Here is a 16,757-nt window from a genome sequence, read left to right as displayed (position 1 = left end):
TAACTGGGGTTAAGAGCCTTGGTCAGGGGCCCAATACTGGGATCACTGTGCCGACCCTGGGATTTGAACAACCTTCTGTGTCCCAATCCACCCCCACCTGTGTCCTAATGCTGCCCCCACCGCCAACAATAATAAAAAAATTAATTAATTGATTACTACATCATTCCATATATGTTAATTATGAAGACATCAAAACTATAAAGTAATGTAAAATGCAGAGAAAAATACAAATAAACCTTTTCCTGGGTAGGCGTGTCCAGACTTTTGACTGGTACTTCACATGTGCATCTGCTTCTTTCACAGTGAGCAAAATAGACTATGTAGAAACTACCAATTTTGCCCATGGGGATGCATAAAATATACTTATTTTATTGCGTAACTACTTTAGAATGAGTTTAATCTCAGTTTCCTGAACTTAAATCATGAGGGTTTTCTATTAGATATTACCCTACTGTCACCCTGGGATGCTGAAAATATGAATTGAGCATTTCTGTCTCAATCCTCAGTTGTCTCAAGTTAGCTTTGAAGTGGGTCTCTTTCATAACTTTTAGAAATCTTGCACTATCTGTATTATAAAAACATGTTCCTGCCACAGTAGCAATGGGAAAATGGGCAGTAATTGTATGAAATGTCTGATCTCTGGTATTTGCCTTTGCTTTCCATTAACTTTCTGCACAATTAAAGGAAACACGAAAAGTGACAAATTGTGCATAATACAGCTATTAATGGTCACGCAATGTCAAATAAAAGCCATATTATACTATGCCAATGTGAAGTACGACACACATTACCTTAAATGAATGAAGTACAGGTTGCTTCAAATCACTCTTCCCAGCTGTGAAGTTAATGTAAGTAGTTGATTCCTCAGAGCTTAAATTCAAAATAAAACTGAATATTAATAACAGCTGTTAGCCAAAGACAGAACAAAATTTTAACAGCATATGGTAAATATGAAGTATTTCTTTACATATCAAGTATCACACTTCAAAATACATATTACTTACAAAAACATATTTTAAAAGAAAATCAAAATTCCTTTATTTGAATACAGATTTTTTTCTTCTTGAAATGTACTGGGCCTGGCATAGATATACCACATAATATAATAATGTACAAACCTTGTCACCTGAAAGTAAACTGAATATTTTACACCAAGACTTTTTCTTTTGAAGTTTTCATTCCCTGTGTGTTTTTCATTTCCACTGAAAATGAAACCAGTAGAATGTTATATTCACATAAAATATTCTGACCATAATATCTAGCCCAACATACATTACAGTAACTGAATTTTAACAGTTTAGATAGATTTGAAATTGCACCAGCAAAATCTCCTCTATGAGAGCCGGCTTAGAGGGATTATTACCTTGTAGCGTTGGCTGTAAATGTTATGTTTGTATTAAAATGACTGTTGCCATCTATGCCAAAACTGAGCACAAAGGAAGCCTGGGAAAGACAGAGCTGAATGTTAACAGAATGACACTCTGAATTTCAGTCTTAAGATTGTTTGTGAAAAGAAAGTTTGGATAATTTTAGCTGACACATTAACAGGAATTACACTGAAACACAATATGTTTAACTACTATTATGCCTTGGGTTTAATAGTGTACTTAATAATGCACCTCAACCATTAAACTGATTGTTTGTTTTAATTTTCAAACAAAATAATTTAATAATAGTACAATGAACACCTATCACCTCAAAAACTGTTTTCATAACGGTACTCATAGGAAATTCCAGACACAATGAACAGAAAACTGGAAGATTCACCATTACACATATGCATTAATTCTCAGTATAAACACCAGTCACACATTTCCTAATTGTTTTCAGAGAGTGAGGAATGGAATACTGAGGACAATGGGGAATATTTAAATAAACTGAATACAGTAGACAAAAGATTCTGTGATGCAGTGGTTTTGGACCTAACCTGGGCTTTGCTATGGAAAATGGGCCTGTTGATGCTGCAGGAGATCTGCTCCACAGTGGTCTCATCCACAAAGGGCAAGGCATTGCACTGAACCCTTGTCCTACTGGAAGCATCCTAAAAACAATACAAATGAATTTTTTCAATAAATGTCATTGGGTTCATGTTCGCTCATAACTTGCAGTGCTGATCGTGTTATTGTCCCTCACCTGTATTTCAACTTTTCTGTACGACATTCCTATTGGATAGGTGAAAATGATATGGGTGTTGTATGAATTTTCCCCTCTGTTCTCCACTGACACTAGAATGTTCAACTCTGATATTATGCCAACATGCATTTCAGAAACGCTGAGAAAGAAAGAAAAAGAGCCAAAGGCTTGAGTACTTCATGCTGAAGGAGAAACACCACATATGTGTAATTAGTGACCAACTATAGGTTAAGGTACAGAAAATGTTTGTCTTTCTAATCAACAGTTTTGCATTGCATTACTCTTACCTTTGGAAACTGAAATCCACTTTAAGGTCATCGATACACACCTTATCAGGGCCACAATCTATTTCAAAGTCTAACTAAAAATAGAGGAGAGTTCATTTAATGGCATAATAACTATTAGCATTTGTTACTATCATACCAGATAGAAAATAATAATCTAAAAACTCACTGGATGGGATGAGCTGACTTGTGAAGCTGGGTGCAGGACAGGGGAAAGGTTCTGCTGAGAGGGTGTGTCTGTAAAGCTGAACTTTACCTGATTTTGTAAGGGATTAAGGGCATCTTCTGGGCAAGCCTGTGAGACAACATAAGATGAAAAATGTTGTCCTTGTCTTCAGAGATCACGTGACACTGCAGTCTATTCTCCCATCAGACGCTTAAGTCAAAAAAGAGTTTAAAAGTTATGCACTCTTTAGTTACACATATTTTCCCCGTTCTAGCCCGGACACGTCCACCATGCTTAACCCGAAAAAGAAGGCATGGCCCTGATAGTATAATTAATTAATCAAACAGGAAAAGGGGGTTATACCTTCAATGATTGTGGCAACAAGTAAAATGTGGAATATGGACTATTTCATTTATATTGTCATTTAATTGAAATTAGCAGAAATCCTTTTATTTTGAAACTGAAAGCATGGTGGTTGCTTGCTATGCTTAAATTTGGTCATTCTCACAAACATGAGAATCATTAGACAAAAATGAAATGTTACAGTGAAATAAAGTATGAAAGTTTGTGCAAATTGAAATTACCTTAACTTATTAGGCGTGTTAAAATTATGTACTTTATAGTCCCTCAACCCATCCATTCATCCACCTGTATTCTGTAAACACTTATCCTATTCAGGGTCGTGGGGTATCTGGAGTCTATCCCAGAGGCTATGGACACAAAAACAGGGAATAACCCAGGACGGGATGTCAACCCATCGCAGGGCAAACTCACACACCATTCACTCACACATGCACACTTAAAGGCAATTTAGTAACTCCATGTAACCTCAGCATGTTTTTGGAGTGTGGGGGGAAAAGCAGAGCACCGCAAGGAAACCCCGCAACAACACGGAAAGTACATGCAAACTCCACACACATGGAGCCATGATGAAGAAACAAAACCTGATCCCAGAGGCACAAGGCAACAGTGCTAACCACTGCACCACCGTACTGGCCTGATCCCTCAACGGTTTTCCCCAAATAGGCACTACCATTGTAGTTTTTTTTCCATAAATGAAGTAAGTGGTTCTCAGCAAAAGTAGACAGTTAAAACATCTGTTGATAGTTATATTGACATCACACCAGCAACATTATGTCTATGCTATCCATCCATCCGTCCATCCATCCACTTTCTCTCGCTTATCCGGGGTTGGATCGCAGGGACAGTAAGACTCTGCACAAGGATGCACAAGCCTCCAATACCTCTCACCTCCAACTCCACCGGGGGAATACCCAGGCGTTCCCAGGCCAGCCGAGAGATATAATCTCTTCAGTGTGTTCTGGGTCTGCCTTGTGGCCTCCTCTCGGTTGGACATGCCTGAAACACCTCCCCAGGGAGCCGTCCTGCAGGCATCCTAGATGGATGTCCACCTCAACTGGCTCCATTTGAGGCAGAGTAGCAGCGGCACTACGTTGAGCCCCTCCAGAATGTCTGAGCTCCACTAAGGCTCTAAGGCTGAGCACAGCCACCCTGCGGAGGAAGCTCATTTCTGCCGCTTGTATCCGCGATCACATTCTTTCGATCACTACCCACAGCTCATGACCATAGGTGAGGGTAGAAATGTAGATCGACTGGTAAATCAAAAATTTTGCCTACTGGCTCAGTTCCTTCTTCACCATGACAGAAGGGTATAACGTCTGCATTACTGCCGACGCTGCACTGATCCGCCTGTCAATCTCCTGCTCTCTTCATCCCACACTCATAAATAAGACCCTGAGATACTTCAACTCCTCCACTTTTGGCAGCAAATTATCCCTCAAGAGGAGACCCCAGGGAACTGAGCGCTTCACCTTCCAGAAGCAACCCAACAGTGAGGTGGACACGTTTCTCCTATTTCTGACGTCCTGGGAATGCACACGCCTCTCTAAATATGTCAAAGTCACAGTATATCAAAACTTTAGTTCTTAAGGTTGATACTGTAAGAGTCGACACTACAGGTTCATTAACATAGAACATTCTCTTATGTTAAGGAAATCGGCAATATATGTACAGTATTACTGCAATACCAGCCACGCATTGGCCCGCACCCCCCACCCTCCGAGATGCCCCTCATATGCCTCCCTGAAATCAATATGCCTAAGATCTTGCAGAAGGAATTGTTACTGCCCATCTGTCTGGAAAGGGTCATAAGGTCAGACTCCAAACAATTTGAAGTCCATTATTCTACAGTGAGAAAGATTATTCACAAGTCGAAAACATTCTAGACAGTTGCCAGTCTTCCTGGGAGTGGCAGGAAATTCACCCCAAGGTCAGACCGTGCAAGGCTCAGAGAAATTATAAAATATCCAAGAGCTACATCTCAGATTCTACAGAATGCCTCAGAATGTTAAATGTGAAAGTTCATGAATAGAAAAAGACTAAACAAATTATATGGCTTGTTCAGAAGGGTTGCCAGGAGAAAGCCTCTTCTCTCTAAGAAGACTGTGGCAGCATGGATTAGGGTTGCAAAGTTGCATATGAACAAACCATAAGAATTCACATGTTAAATAAAGAACCACGAGGGGTCAAAAGCAAATGGGGAAAACAAGAAGTAACTACAGAAAGCAGGGAAACTGAACAACACAGAGAGCAGGACTTTGAAACAAACAGAACTCCTTGTAACATGGCCATGAACATGAACGATGACAGACTAAGAAATGGAATGAGAGCAGGTACGTAAACACACAAGGTTTTGGGGAAAAGGACAGGTGTGGCTTGTAATCAACTCAATCAAAGGGAACACGGTTACCTAGAAACAGGTGGGGTGCATTACAAAAAACAGGCATTAGGAGGTCAATTAACAGATAGGGGGAAAAGGACCAAAACCCAAGGGAAACAAATCTAAAACAACCGAATATACAGGAAACAAGGAGCAAGACAAAGAACTGATTGATACGTTATTGTCTTCCTGGGAGTGGAAGTGCCAGGAAATTCATCCCAAGGGCAAAAGTTGTTTTTACAACTCTCTCACCTTTCTCTTTGTAGAGTACAGTAAGTTGTCTGCGAAGGGCAGCCACCTGTTGGGGCATCCAGGAAGCTGGGGGTTAAGGGCCTCGCTCAAAGACCCACAGATGTGCTGAGGTTGGGTTTGAAACGGCACACGCTGCCCCCTACTGTAACCCATACAAATATTGATTAAACCAGGAGAACTCGAAAAAACTGAACATTAGTTGAGACTGGCTTCTGGCCAGCTTCAAACCCTCATCCACAAAAGAGTAGCTGAGAACAGTGACCAATAACTTAGCTAGTTAGGCTACACAATAGCACAGGTGGGAGGCCAACACACTAGGGATACAGAAGCTACAAGACAGGAGGGAACAGGATCACCAGCAAGACCTGCTGGCCAAACGGGAATAAGACACATAGGACTGGACCAGACGGGCACAGATCTTGACAAAAATGTGCTTATAGCCATTTCTCACCGAACAACCAAACATTCTCCTGTGCACAGGAACCCATTGTTTTCTATGGCTTGCACGGCACTTGCATGGTGTCTCTACATTAGGGGCCAGACCCACCCGGTGTCGCTATGGAGCTGTGCACGACATGATCAGTAAATCACTCCAACAATATATATTTTTCTTTACAACTAATATTGTTGTGCATTTGTTACATATGACAATAGATGCACTGTCATGTCTTCCATATATCTTGCTATATCTGTTGCATCAAAGTCAGGACTGCTCCTAACAGTCTTCCTTAGGTGAACCTGGGGCCAGCCTTTCAGCATTTGTTCTGGTAATGAGAAGCTGAAAACTGTATGCACATGTTCAACACTTCAGTAATGAGGTGTCGGGCATGGTAAAATAATAGCAGGCAGTAAAATTTAACGCTTATCGATCTGATGCACGTCAAGACATTATCAATGGTCTTTTCAACCAACAGCTAGCTGTTATGTTAGCCACCACTTGGAGGGTCATAAACTGAATAAAATGGACAATTTATTGGAAGTTAGATTTAGCGGCTTTCCATTACAGATTTCCAAATTAGAGATTAAACTTTTGGGACCACACTGGTGAGTATGTTTTGCATCAGTGGAAGATTGTTTTGACTGTAAGTTAAGGACCTTAAAGCAATGGGTTTTTCTGCTCTGAAATGTTGATTTTAACATTTTATAACAGTGATCATATACCGCTAAGTCTGTATTTTTATTTCGATGTGGTATAATATGGTAAAATACCAGTTCTGTGAACTCAAATGCAGTTATTATGCCACTCATATCTCTGTCTTCACTTATGCTTACTCATGTCCTGGTTGTGGAGTTTGCATGTTCTCCCCATGTCATCGTGGGGTTTTCTCCGGGTACTCCGGTTTCCCCCCCACAGTCCAAAGACATGCTGAGGCTGATTGGAGTTACTAAATTGCCCATAGGAGTGAATGGTGTGTGAGTGTGCCCTGCGATGGGCTGGCCCCCCATCCTGGGTTGCTACCTGTCTCATGCCCATTGCTTCCGGGATAGGCTCCGGACCCCCCACGACCCAGTAGGATAAGTGGTTTGGAAAATGGATGGATGGATTGACTAGCAATATAGTTCTCTCTTTATTATTAAAGAATTATATTTATCATCATCTGTTTTAATTATTATTAAGCACTAATAATAATAATAATAATAATAATAATAATGTATTATTATTATTATTATTATTATTATTATTATTATTATTATGTATTATTTTTATTATTATTATTATTATGCATTAAAGATTTTCCATAGGGGACAACGAGGAATTTCACTGGCTCATTCATCACTTATTAGAGGCCTCAAAGTACACACCCTCAACATGTTTACAATTCATCATTAAATCCGGCCCGCAGATCGATCTGTTGTTTCCCACAGAATTGCTGTCAAAAATTCCACATAGCAACACCACTAACAAAATTATCGATTGTAAAACAATAAAATGCATCGGGTCATTGGAACATAGTAATTTATGTGCCACCCAGTGGTAGAGCATGAATGCCAGTAGAGGGCACACTGAAGGAGCACTGGAAAGGGGCTGTCATATAAACTGCAGAACAGAAAGGGCATAAACCTAGTTTTTTTAATGAAAAACAGCTGATTTCCTTATATGCTCTTTAATATAACACTTATTACCCCCTTTCATGCCCGGCTCGTCCGCTCCTCGTGTGTGCCACGCCCCCTGATTACCCACGTGTTCTTCCCTGATCGTCTCCAGCTTTGTCCGCTTACTTTGATTAGTCTCTGTGTATTTAAGTCCTGGTCTGACCTGTTCCCCTGGTCCGTCATTGATGTTGCCGTGCGTCAGTGTCCTGTTCCTTACTTCCAGTCCCTGTTCCCAGATTAAACCCCGTACTTTGCCCCGATCTCTGCCTGTTTACCTGCTCATTCCACGCCTGCCCGCACGATCGCCATTTATCCGCCACCGATCGTGACACCTCCCCCCTCCTGTCACAAAGCTATACATTACACAAAAACAGCTGTACAATGTACTTACTTGTATTGAGAATTGATGGTTTTCACATTTATCTTGGGAAGTTCCTATTATGGTCAGCATTCTGCTCAGGGATGGTTGGGAAGGAGCAAAAAAGGCACGAGACCGCGAAGCACTTCGAAAGGCGTCAAGAGTCAAAGTATAATTAAGCTGTGCTTCCAAATTTCCTGTACACAACGGAAAATGAAGAGTTATAATGTTCAAACTTCAAACTACAGAGCGATGGATGGGGGGTGGGGGGGCAGGAGGATGTCCCAGCTGCACAGGGTGCAATGCTGGGGTTCACCCTGAATGGGATGGCTGTGCATTACACTGATGCAGACACTCACACTCATACACTACAGGCAATTAATCCTTAGCATTTGGGGTAGAATTGCACTAAGACAGGTTCACAGTGCTAAACTAATAAATTTGTATTTCTGAATATCGAAAACAAAACAAGTGTTCACCTGATTGGCCCCGAGTACGGTTCATCATGGAGAAACACACTCTTGCAGTGTAAGATAGGTGTTTGCTGCAGTCAGGGTTGTCAGCTGGGATTGTGCGAGGACTGTAGGTCATTCTCACTGTCACCAACACCACAGGTCTGGTCCTAAAGTAACAAAGATGAGGACACATGAACACTCTTGTACTCGTTAGTTGCATAAATTTACATATGTAGGTGGTTAAATGAATATATAAAGGATAAATTTAACTTTTTGTTATTTTATTTTATCATGTCAAGGTGCCCCATTAATTGCCACACTGTGAAGTTTTCATCATGGTGTAGGAATTTTTGGTTTGTCTGTCTCTCAGCCATGCATGGAATATTCTCCGTCCAATCAGGGTGGAACATTGGTAGTGCAAGTTATTCGGTAGTGATTTTGGTGCTACTCAATGTGAAACATAATAGCATCCACTACTTTTATTAGCATTAGCATCCACTACTAAGACCTTTAGCTAGTTGGCTAACAGTGAACTTGAGCAGGCATTAGCTACTGGGATGCATTAACTGCAGAAAGAATTTTATGCGTGTTTCAGTAGTGAGATCCTTGAAGAACAGCACCACAGTTGCAGTCATCTACAGTCAGGGCTCAATCTCCCTCCCTCTCCTCCATTTGGTGGATCTTTCATGTTTGGTAACTGGATACACCATTTTTGCTTTTTATACATATATTACCTGTTTATTACATATATTATAAAGTTATTATAATACATAACTTTGCCTTTGTTTTAGGTGACCGTTATTAATTCTGCAGAGTGCAGTAACCATTTAATATAGCCATCTACTTGTTGGCTTGATCTCTGCCATACTTTGTTCAACTAATCAGTACCTCGTAGAATTATATAATTAGTTTAATTAAGTGAGACAGTGGGGAAATTTAAGAAATAAATGGAATGGATGGGGTGCCCCTTATGAGAGGTTTGGGAACCAAAGCTCTATTCTTATAGTCATCCAAAAAGAAATTCTTAATTACAATGTGAGTACAGTTATATTTACACATACTGTTCATTTTTATGCATCATATTCATATATTTCTCTGCTAAAGTCATATGGAATGAGAAGTGCCAACAAAATTTAATTTGCATCCCGTAGTCCCAGCAATACCGTAACAGTAGGACCTTCCCACTGGATCCCACAGCCAGATCAGGCAGCATGTCTCCACTCTGGTCCATAGTACCACTAATAGACTGGCCAAAGTATTTGAGGCCTGGGACTATTGTGGAGCCCGGGATTCTCTGCAGGTGGATATAGAGAGAGTCATCAGTGACCAAGTATGGAAGAGTAAGCATTCACAGGGGAAAGACACACAACACGGTCGGAATTTCACTTTGCTGAGAAAATATGCATGTCTGTCTTCATATGGCCTGACTCTTCATGTTAAAGTAACAGGATAGCTATGATAAAATGGGCTTGTGAAATTCACATTCCCCACAAATGAGTGGCAAAGAAATCATTTTCTCACAGTCCTTAATGATGACAACGCTAACCAATTATGTGCTAGTTACAAGTAAGAATATTTCTTCTTCCTGCTCATTTTCTGTACCTGCGGTTTCCCCCGCAGCTTCTCTCACCTGAGAGTACGTGGGATTTATTCCTGTTTGTACACCAGAGAAGATGTACAGGCCACCCTTGCCATCGTTTTCCAAAGGGGCTCCTACAGCCACCTCAGCTAATCCATCCCCATTCAGGTCAGCGAGGGCAGCGAGGGCAGCTCCAAACCTTCCCTTCATCCCTGCTTCCCCCATCAGTGGCGGCTCTGTGCAAGATGCACCTACGCGCAGCTTAATTATACAGGAGAAGATATTTTAGATGGCAGTGGGCTGCTTCCATTAACACAACAACACAAACACTTTCCATAATAAATGTAGGGTAAATGCTGCACAACAGAATGTGTCTTTACCGCATCCTGCAGGGAACAGACAGTCACTTGTCCCTCACTGTCTCTGTCAGTAATTATGTACATTGGAGCCGATATGAGTAATAGGTCAGTACTGGAGTCCGAATTCAAATCCACCACACAGACCTCAGCTCCAAAATATGAACCAATCTGAGAGGAAAGAACATTGTTTTTTTAATTTGTTATCATATCTTGCATTACAGGCTGTTCAGCTGCAAATGTTTTTTCAATTTATATGAAGTCAAGTCAAATGGGCTTAACTGTCATATCATCCATGTATAGGTATACAGTGGTACAAAACAGTGCAACACACAACAGTCATAATAGGGGGAGGCTTTTCATAATACATAAAGCACAAAACACAGGACAGTGTGAAACAGGGGGTCAGACAGGGGGGTTTATATACAATGTGCAATGTGTTAGTAAACAATACATAATACAGCAGCAGGAAAAACAGTGCAACAGTGACAACTAACAATAAATAGATACAGTAAAAGTGACAGAAGCCAGTCTGGTGGGGGGGGGTGAGAGTAACCTCAGGAATAGGTTTTAACATAATCATGAAATTATTTTCAACTGAAGGTGTCTAATCTGGGGTGCAAAATTATTCTTGTTCTTACTGATACTAGTAAGAACATTTCTTTGTGAGACCTGTTAATGTTTAGCAAAAATCATCACAATATTCAAGACCATTATTATACTGTATTATTCTTATATTTTGAGAATATTATATGTGATTTATGCATATTTGCTTCCATCAGTATTAACTCATTACGCATGTTACATTGTTGCTTCTAGATTGTTTTCATGGTATAAAACCATCTAAGACTTTTCTCGTTTTTCCAGTCTACATGAAGCACTCTGTCATGGAAGATATTCCACTGTACCTGGGAAGCCATAGCTATTCGCCTGTATTAAGCTTGCTGCATTATTCAGATGCAGACACTCGATTAACACACACAGAGTGAAGAGAGTGTTTGATTAACATAACTCTATACATTATATATTCCTAACAGCTTCCTCTGTAACATCAATCAGGCATTTCATAAGGTAGGAACTGAGAATTAAATTAATGAGTACAGAAGACTGTTACTGTAAGATTTAAGACAAACCTGTGTTCCTTCAAGGATATTGTGTACTCTTTTATTTAACATAATCATAACTCCTCCTTTGTGCTGATATCGTGGGGCTCCTAAAATGACAGTGCTCTGGTTGTTTGTGCCACGGAACAATGGAACAGCCATGGAATAGCCTGAGAAAAGAGTTGAACAAAAAATGTTATAACATTTTGTAAAAACAAATGGCTGTTACGATGAGGGAAGTGAACATTTGGGAAACCTGACCTAGATATCCAAATATCGTACTGAATATTGTACTGAAAAAAATGCCCCCAAAAATGAGGATTTAACAACAAATTTGCTAGACCACAATTAAGGTATACAGTCGTTTTAAAATACACTGGCATATATTGCAGACAAATAGATAATTGTTTTGTGTTATTTGTGTCAATAACCCTGACCATGATAGTCATTAGAAGAAGGATGAAAGTTATTTATTGTGTGTGTTAATTACTGTTCCTGTTGTTCTCTGAAGTGACAGACTATAGGAGGCATGTGATCATGTATCTCATTATGTGAATAATATGACAAAAATACATCTCATTATGTGAATAATATGACAAAAATATATCTCACAACTGACTTTACAACTTTGACTTGTGTGAATGGATATAGATTCCTTGTTAATGTAAAATATGATCCATAACATGTCATATGAAAAACAGCAGTGGGACCTGGTTAACGTTTGTGACTATGTTTGTGCATAAACTCAGAATTAGGATTGTAAAATAATACATACATTCTGAACATGTACATTATGGATGGATCGATGTATTGTGATGAATTGATTATTGGCAGGGGAACGTTCATTACTATTCATAATGAAAATGCAATGACCTTTTGGTTATTCACATCAGTACACAGGGCATGAGTTTTGGGAAACTTGTCCCTGTTTTGTACCACAGAACGCTCTTTCCAATGGTTAAAATAATCTAGGAGGTGGAATGCTTTTTGTAGCACAAAACATTTTGTTAGTTATGGTAGCAATGGTCTCATAGATGCCCAAGCCACCTCAACTGACTCCTTTTGATGTGAAGGAGCTGCATCTCTACTTTGAGTTCATCCCGAACGTTTAAGCTCCTCACCCCATCTTTAAGGCTGAACTCTGACAACATGTGAAAGGTAGCTTTGTCATTTCTGCTGCTTGTATCTGCTTGAGATCATGGGAAAGTGACATGGGTTATGTCGAGATAACAAGAACAAAATAAGTCGTGATCTTGAGAAAAACAAGTTGTGATCTCAAGATAACAAAAAGAAAAAAAAAAAGTTCATGCATGTCCTCTACAGACTTCCGTAAAAACTTGCACAGCTGATTAAGTCTCTGTTCTAACAACGTCAGTTTTGGTTGTCCTAGTTTTCAAAATGGAATGCTGATTCTCCCTTTACAAGGATGCCAGCGGAGATTCAAGACCAGATATTTTTTAGCCGAGCTTTGTGAACAAAAGAGGCATATGAAATGGCATTTCCTGGTAAAACCATTGATTGCATTCCATATTATACACAGATCATCAACTGAACCTTGATTAAATGAGATAACCGTAACTCTAAAAATCTTATGACTAATAAAACCCTAACTTTAGCTCAGGAAGTTTGAATCTACACTGAGTGCAAAACCCCTCATCCTGCAGTAGAGTTGGATTAAAATTCCACAGAGGAGCCCTTTTTGGAAAAGCAGTTAATGAGAGCTTCAGAAAATTAGGGACATGAGCAACATGTCTGCTGTGGATGCTGCTGCAGAAACAATAAAGGACACAAACAGAAAATAAATTCACGAGTATGATTTATGTCTAGAAGAATAGAAGGTAAAAGCTCTGACAGATGGATCCAGTGTATGCCAAGAGTCTATTAATTATGAAGAGGTCATGCATTGTCTAAGTTTATCACTTAACAATGACTGAGTGAGGGATTCACTCTCTCCAGATCTATCTAAAACACAGCACATTACTGCATTCATGTCTGCTCCCATCACTACCTCAAAGTCAATCATGTCAAGCAGATAAATTAAAAGGATAAAAAAAAATTGGGATCACAACTAGATGGTGCACAAACAGATAAGAAAACCAGTTCTCTATTTTCAACTATGACCTTAAAATGAGCTATATATCCTGCCATCTGCATCATTCAGTACAGAAATGTGTCGTGTTCTCCAGGCCAGTAATAACACTTCTTTAGTTCTACTATCCACAGCAGCGTAAGAGACCACCTCAAAAAATGTATTTTGGCATCTGTGGACATACTCTGCCCTAAGATCATTGCTACAGTATGTTAAAAGTCGTAATCCAACACACTTGCACGTTTATGGGGACGATTCAGACCATTGACATTCCAGCTTAAAATGTTAAGATCCAACACAAGTATCAAAAATGTATTTTCCTGTAAATTATAACTAAAAAAACAGAAATTCCAAAACCAAGAGTCCACCATTATACCAACCCACACCTAACTCGCAACAATCAAGATAATTGTACCACCAACACATAGGAACTTATGCAGAACGGTTGTTGAACAGACCCACGTCTGCTACCCACCCCAGTACCAATCCATGAAAATGTCATTGGTTCATACACCATCTGCATGCTGACACCAGACCTGCACAACCTCTGTAGCAGTCCTAACGACAGATCATGAGGATAAAAAGATAATCTTTATTATTATTGTCACTTAGACAACAAAATTGGCAATTTCTAAGCAGATTAGGAAACGATGATTGGTGTATATAGTTGTGGAATATATATATATATATATATATATATATATATATATGGTGTATATAGTTGAGTAATAAAGATTTGCGCTAAATTACATTACTGATAAACAGCTGAATGTGTTAAAATAAATCAATTATATTACCATTCAAAAGTTTTTGCACACCACAAGTTTTTACCAGTTTTCCAATTTTTTACTAATTTTCATAAACTGTAAGTTTTTTATTCTTGTTAAGCTTTAGAAAGTTTTTTGAACAACTATAAAACAATTTTTTTTAAGTCAAATAAATCAAGTTTTCTGTTTATAGATTAGGTCTTCCAATCCAAAGGTACTGTTCCCAACACCCATTCAATGTTGAAGAGCCAAAACAACCCAACAATATTAAGAGCTTTCAAGAACTCAGAGCGAATCTCATCCACACCCAGAGCCTTACCACTGAAAGGTTTTTTGACTACTTCAGTGACCTGAGCTGTAGAGATGGACAAGTTCCTGTCTGAGTTCCCACCGTACTTCCTCCAAGGAAGGCATATCAGTTGCATTCAGGAGGACCTCAAAATATTCCTTCCACTGCCTGACTATATCCCCGTTAGATGTCAACAGATCTCCATGCCTGCTGTGAAGCATGGAGAGCATGGATGAAGCCCTGCTTCCCCTCTTGAGTCACCTTTTGGTTTGCCAAAACCTTTTCAGTGCAGTCAGAAAGTCCTTCTACATGCCCTCACCAAGTTCCTCCCACACCTGAATTTTTGCTGCAGTAACTGCCAAAGCCACATTTCACTTGTCCTGCCCATACCTGTCAGCTGCTTCAGGAGTCCTACAAGCTAACCAAGCTCAAAAGTTCTCCTTCTTCAGTCTGACAGCTCCTTTTACCACTGGTGTTAACCACCAGGTTCGGGGATTGCCACCATGACAGGCACCAACAAATCGAATCGTGATGGAAATCAAAGATTTGCAATACATTAAATTGTTCTCTCAATAATAGTATTCAAATCAAATAGCCTTTGGGCCAATGATTTGTGTCCCTAATATACATGCATGTTTTCTTTATGTGTTTAATCTACAATATATTTGTCTGATAGGGACAGTGTCTTCATGATATATCTGACACACATGTTAGGTTTCAGGTAACATTTGCTGTGATTTTTGTAGGTGAAATACAATCAGCCTGCACTTTTGTCTCTATGTTAGACATGATGGATAACCAATGCACAAATATTATTATTTGTACGCAGGGATGTTGTACCTGTGTAACTGTCATTTTCCACACTGATACTGCTGTCCAAAACATCCTCTCCCATCACGTAACTTCCCTTCCAGTTAAATGCCCCAACGGCACCTAACAGGACTTTTCCCTGAACAAACAACAAAACAGCAACAACAGCAGTAGCAATTACATTCTCAACTGGATCAAAGAATGTACCAGGAAAAACAGAAACAGGTAACAGGTCTTTAGAGAAAGGATGTGTACCGTGGGCATGAAAGCTGAACTAAAACCCTCTTGACCTAATTCCATCTTAAAGGATTCTCCAGATGATGTCCCTAAAGAAAAAAGGTGATAGATCAGTTCAATTTGTACACATTTAATACTCCTGTTACTGTTACTGCTGCTACTATTACTGCTAATGGTAACAGTGTTCATAAGAATATCAATAATAATATCACCTTTCTATATTGCTTGAAATCAGGAAATACAGACAGTAAGGTGAATTATTAAATACATAAATACATTTATTGTAATAGGGATAGTTTCCATGTTCTCCCCATGTCGTCGTGGGGTTTCCTCCGGGTACTCCGGTTTCCCCCCACAGTCCAAAAACATGCTGAGGCTAATTGGAGTTACTAAATTGCCCGTAGGTGTGCATGCGTGGGTGAATGGTGTGTGAGTGTGCCCTGCGATGGGCTGGCCCCCCATCCTGGGTTGTTCCCTGCCTCGTGCCCATTGCTTCCGGGATAGGCTCCGGACCCCCCGCAACCCAGTAGGATAAGCGGTTTGGAAAATGGATGGATGGATGGATGGATGGGTAATAGGGATGGATGAGAAGATAATGGCAAATTAAAAGCAAATGGTATGACAGTATAAACAAGAAAATCAGAAAACTACAATACCTTCAACAGAAAAGATACTTTTCTCTAATGTGCCCCTAAGGTTATCCAAAGCTTGGAAGTCATTCACCCGAAACAAATGATCTGCAGTGGGAAGGGAGGCGATAGTGGTCAGTTCCTGTCGTCCTCTGGCGTCCTGGAAAGCATTGCCGACCTGTGGGGATCAAGATCGAAAATAATAGCTTTATTATTAAGTTGCAATAACCTCATTAAATATATACCGGTATCAATATAAATAAAGCTAATAATATTATAACCTTGTGCACTAATGTTTGTGTAATTATATGTCATCGTAAATATATTTAATAATTATTTACCTGCAATGATAATGGATAATACCAAAAGGTACTACCAGAATTGAGCAATATCTTACAGGAAACAATTGCAATTTT

At 39.6% G+C, this 16,757-nt stretch overlaps 1 protein-coding gene across 4 annotated transcripts in view; it reads right to left on the bottom strand.

The window, feature by feature from the left end:
- The window catches only part of LOC125741689 (integrin alpha-M-like), a 139,707-nt gene that overhangs the window by 107,157 nt on the left and 15,793 nt on the right, over positions 1–16,757 (bottom strand). For 3 of the 4 annotated variants that reach the window (XM_049012913.1, XM_049012912.1, XM_049012909.1), the window contains 16 exons: positions 16,369–16,519; positions 15,731–15,801; positions 15,506–15,614; positions 11,551–11,690; positions 10,442–10,588; positions 10,113–10,322; positions 9,646–9,776; positions 8,507–8,649; positions 8,061–8,224; positions 2,587–2,712; positions 2,421–2,494; positions 2,134–2,272; positions 1,928–2,041; positions 1,364–1,443; positions 1,119–1,202; positions 792–870 (listed from right to left, as the gene is read on the bottom strand). The exons of the other annotated variant lie outside the window; for it this stretch is intronic. In XM_049012913.1, coding sequence (XP_048868870.1) covers positions 792–870; positions 1,119–1,202; positions 1,364–1,443; positions 1,928–2,041; positions 2,134–2,272; positions 2,421–2,494; positions 2,587–2,712; positions 8,061–8,224; positions 8,507–8,649; positions 9,646–9,776; positions 10,113–10,322; positions 10,442–10,588; positions 11,551–11,690; positions 15,506–15,614; positions 15,731–15,801; positions 16,369–16,519 — 1,962 coding nt within the window. The remainder of the gene's footprint in view (positions 1–791; positions 871–1,118; positions 1,203–1,363; positions 1,444–1,927; positions 2,042–2,133; positions 2,273–2,420; positions 2,495–2,586; positions 2,713–8,060; positions 8,225–8,506; positions 8,650–9,645; positions 9,777–10,112; positions 10,323–10,441; positions 10,589–11,550; positions 11,691–15,505; positions 15,615–15,730; positions 15,802–16,368; positions 16,520–16,757) is intronic. 4 annotated transcript variants of the gene reach the window in all.

The sequence above is a fragment of the Brienomyrus brachyistius genome, chromosome 5, assembly GCF_023856365.1.
Source record: "Brienomyrus brachyistius isolate T26 chromosome 5, BBRACH_0.4, whole genome shotgun sequence".
Taxonomy (NCBI): Eukaryota; Metazoa; Chordata; class Actinopteri; order Osteoglossiformes; family Mormyridae; genus Brienomyrus; species Brienomyrus brachyistius.
This window is presented reverse-complemented; position numbering and strand designations above follow the sequence as displayed.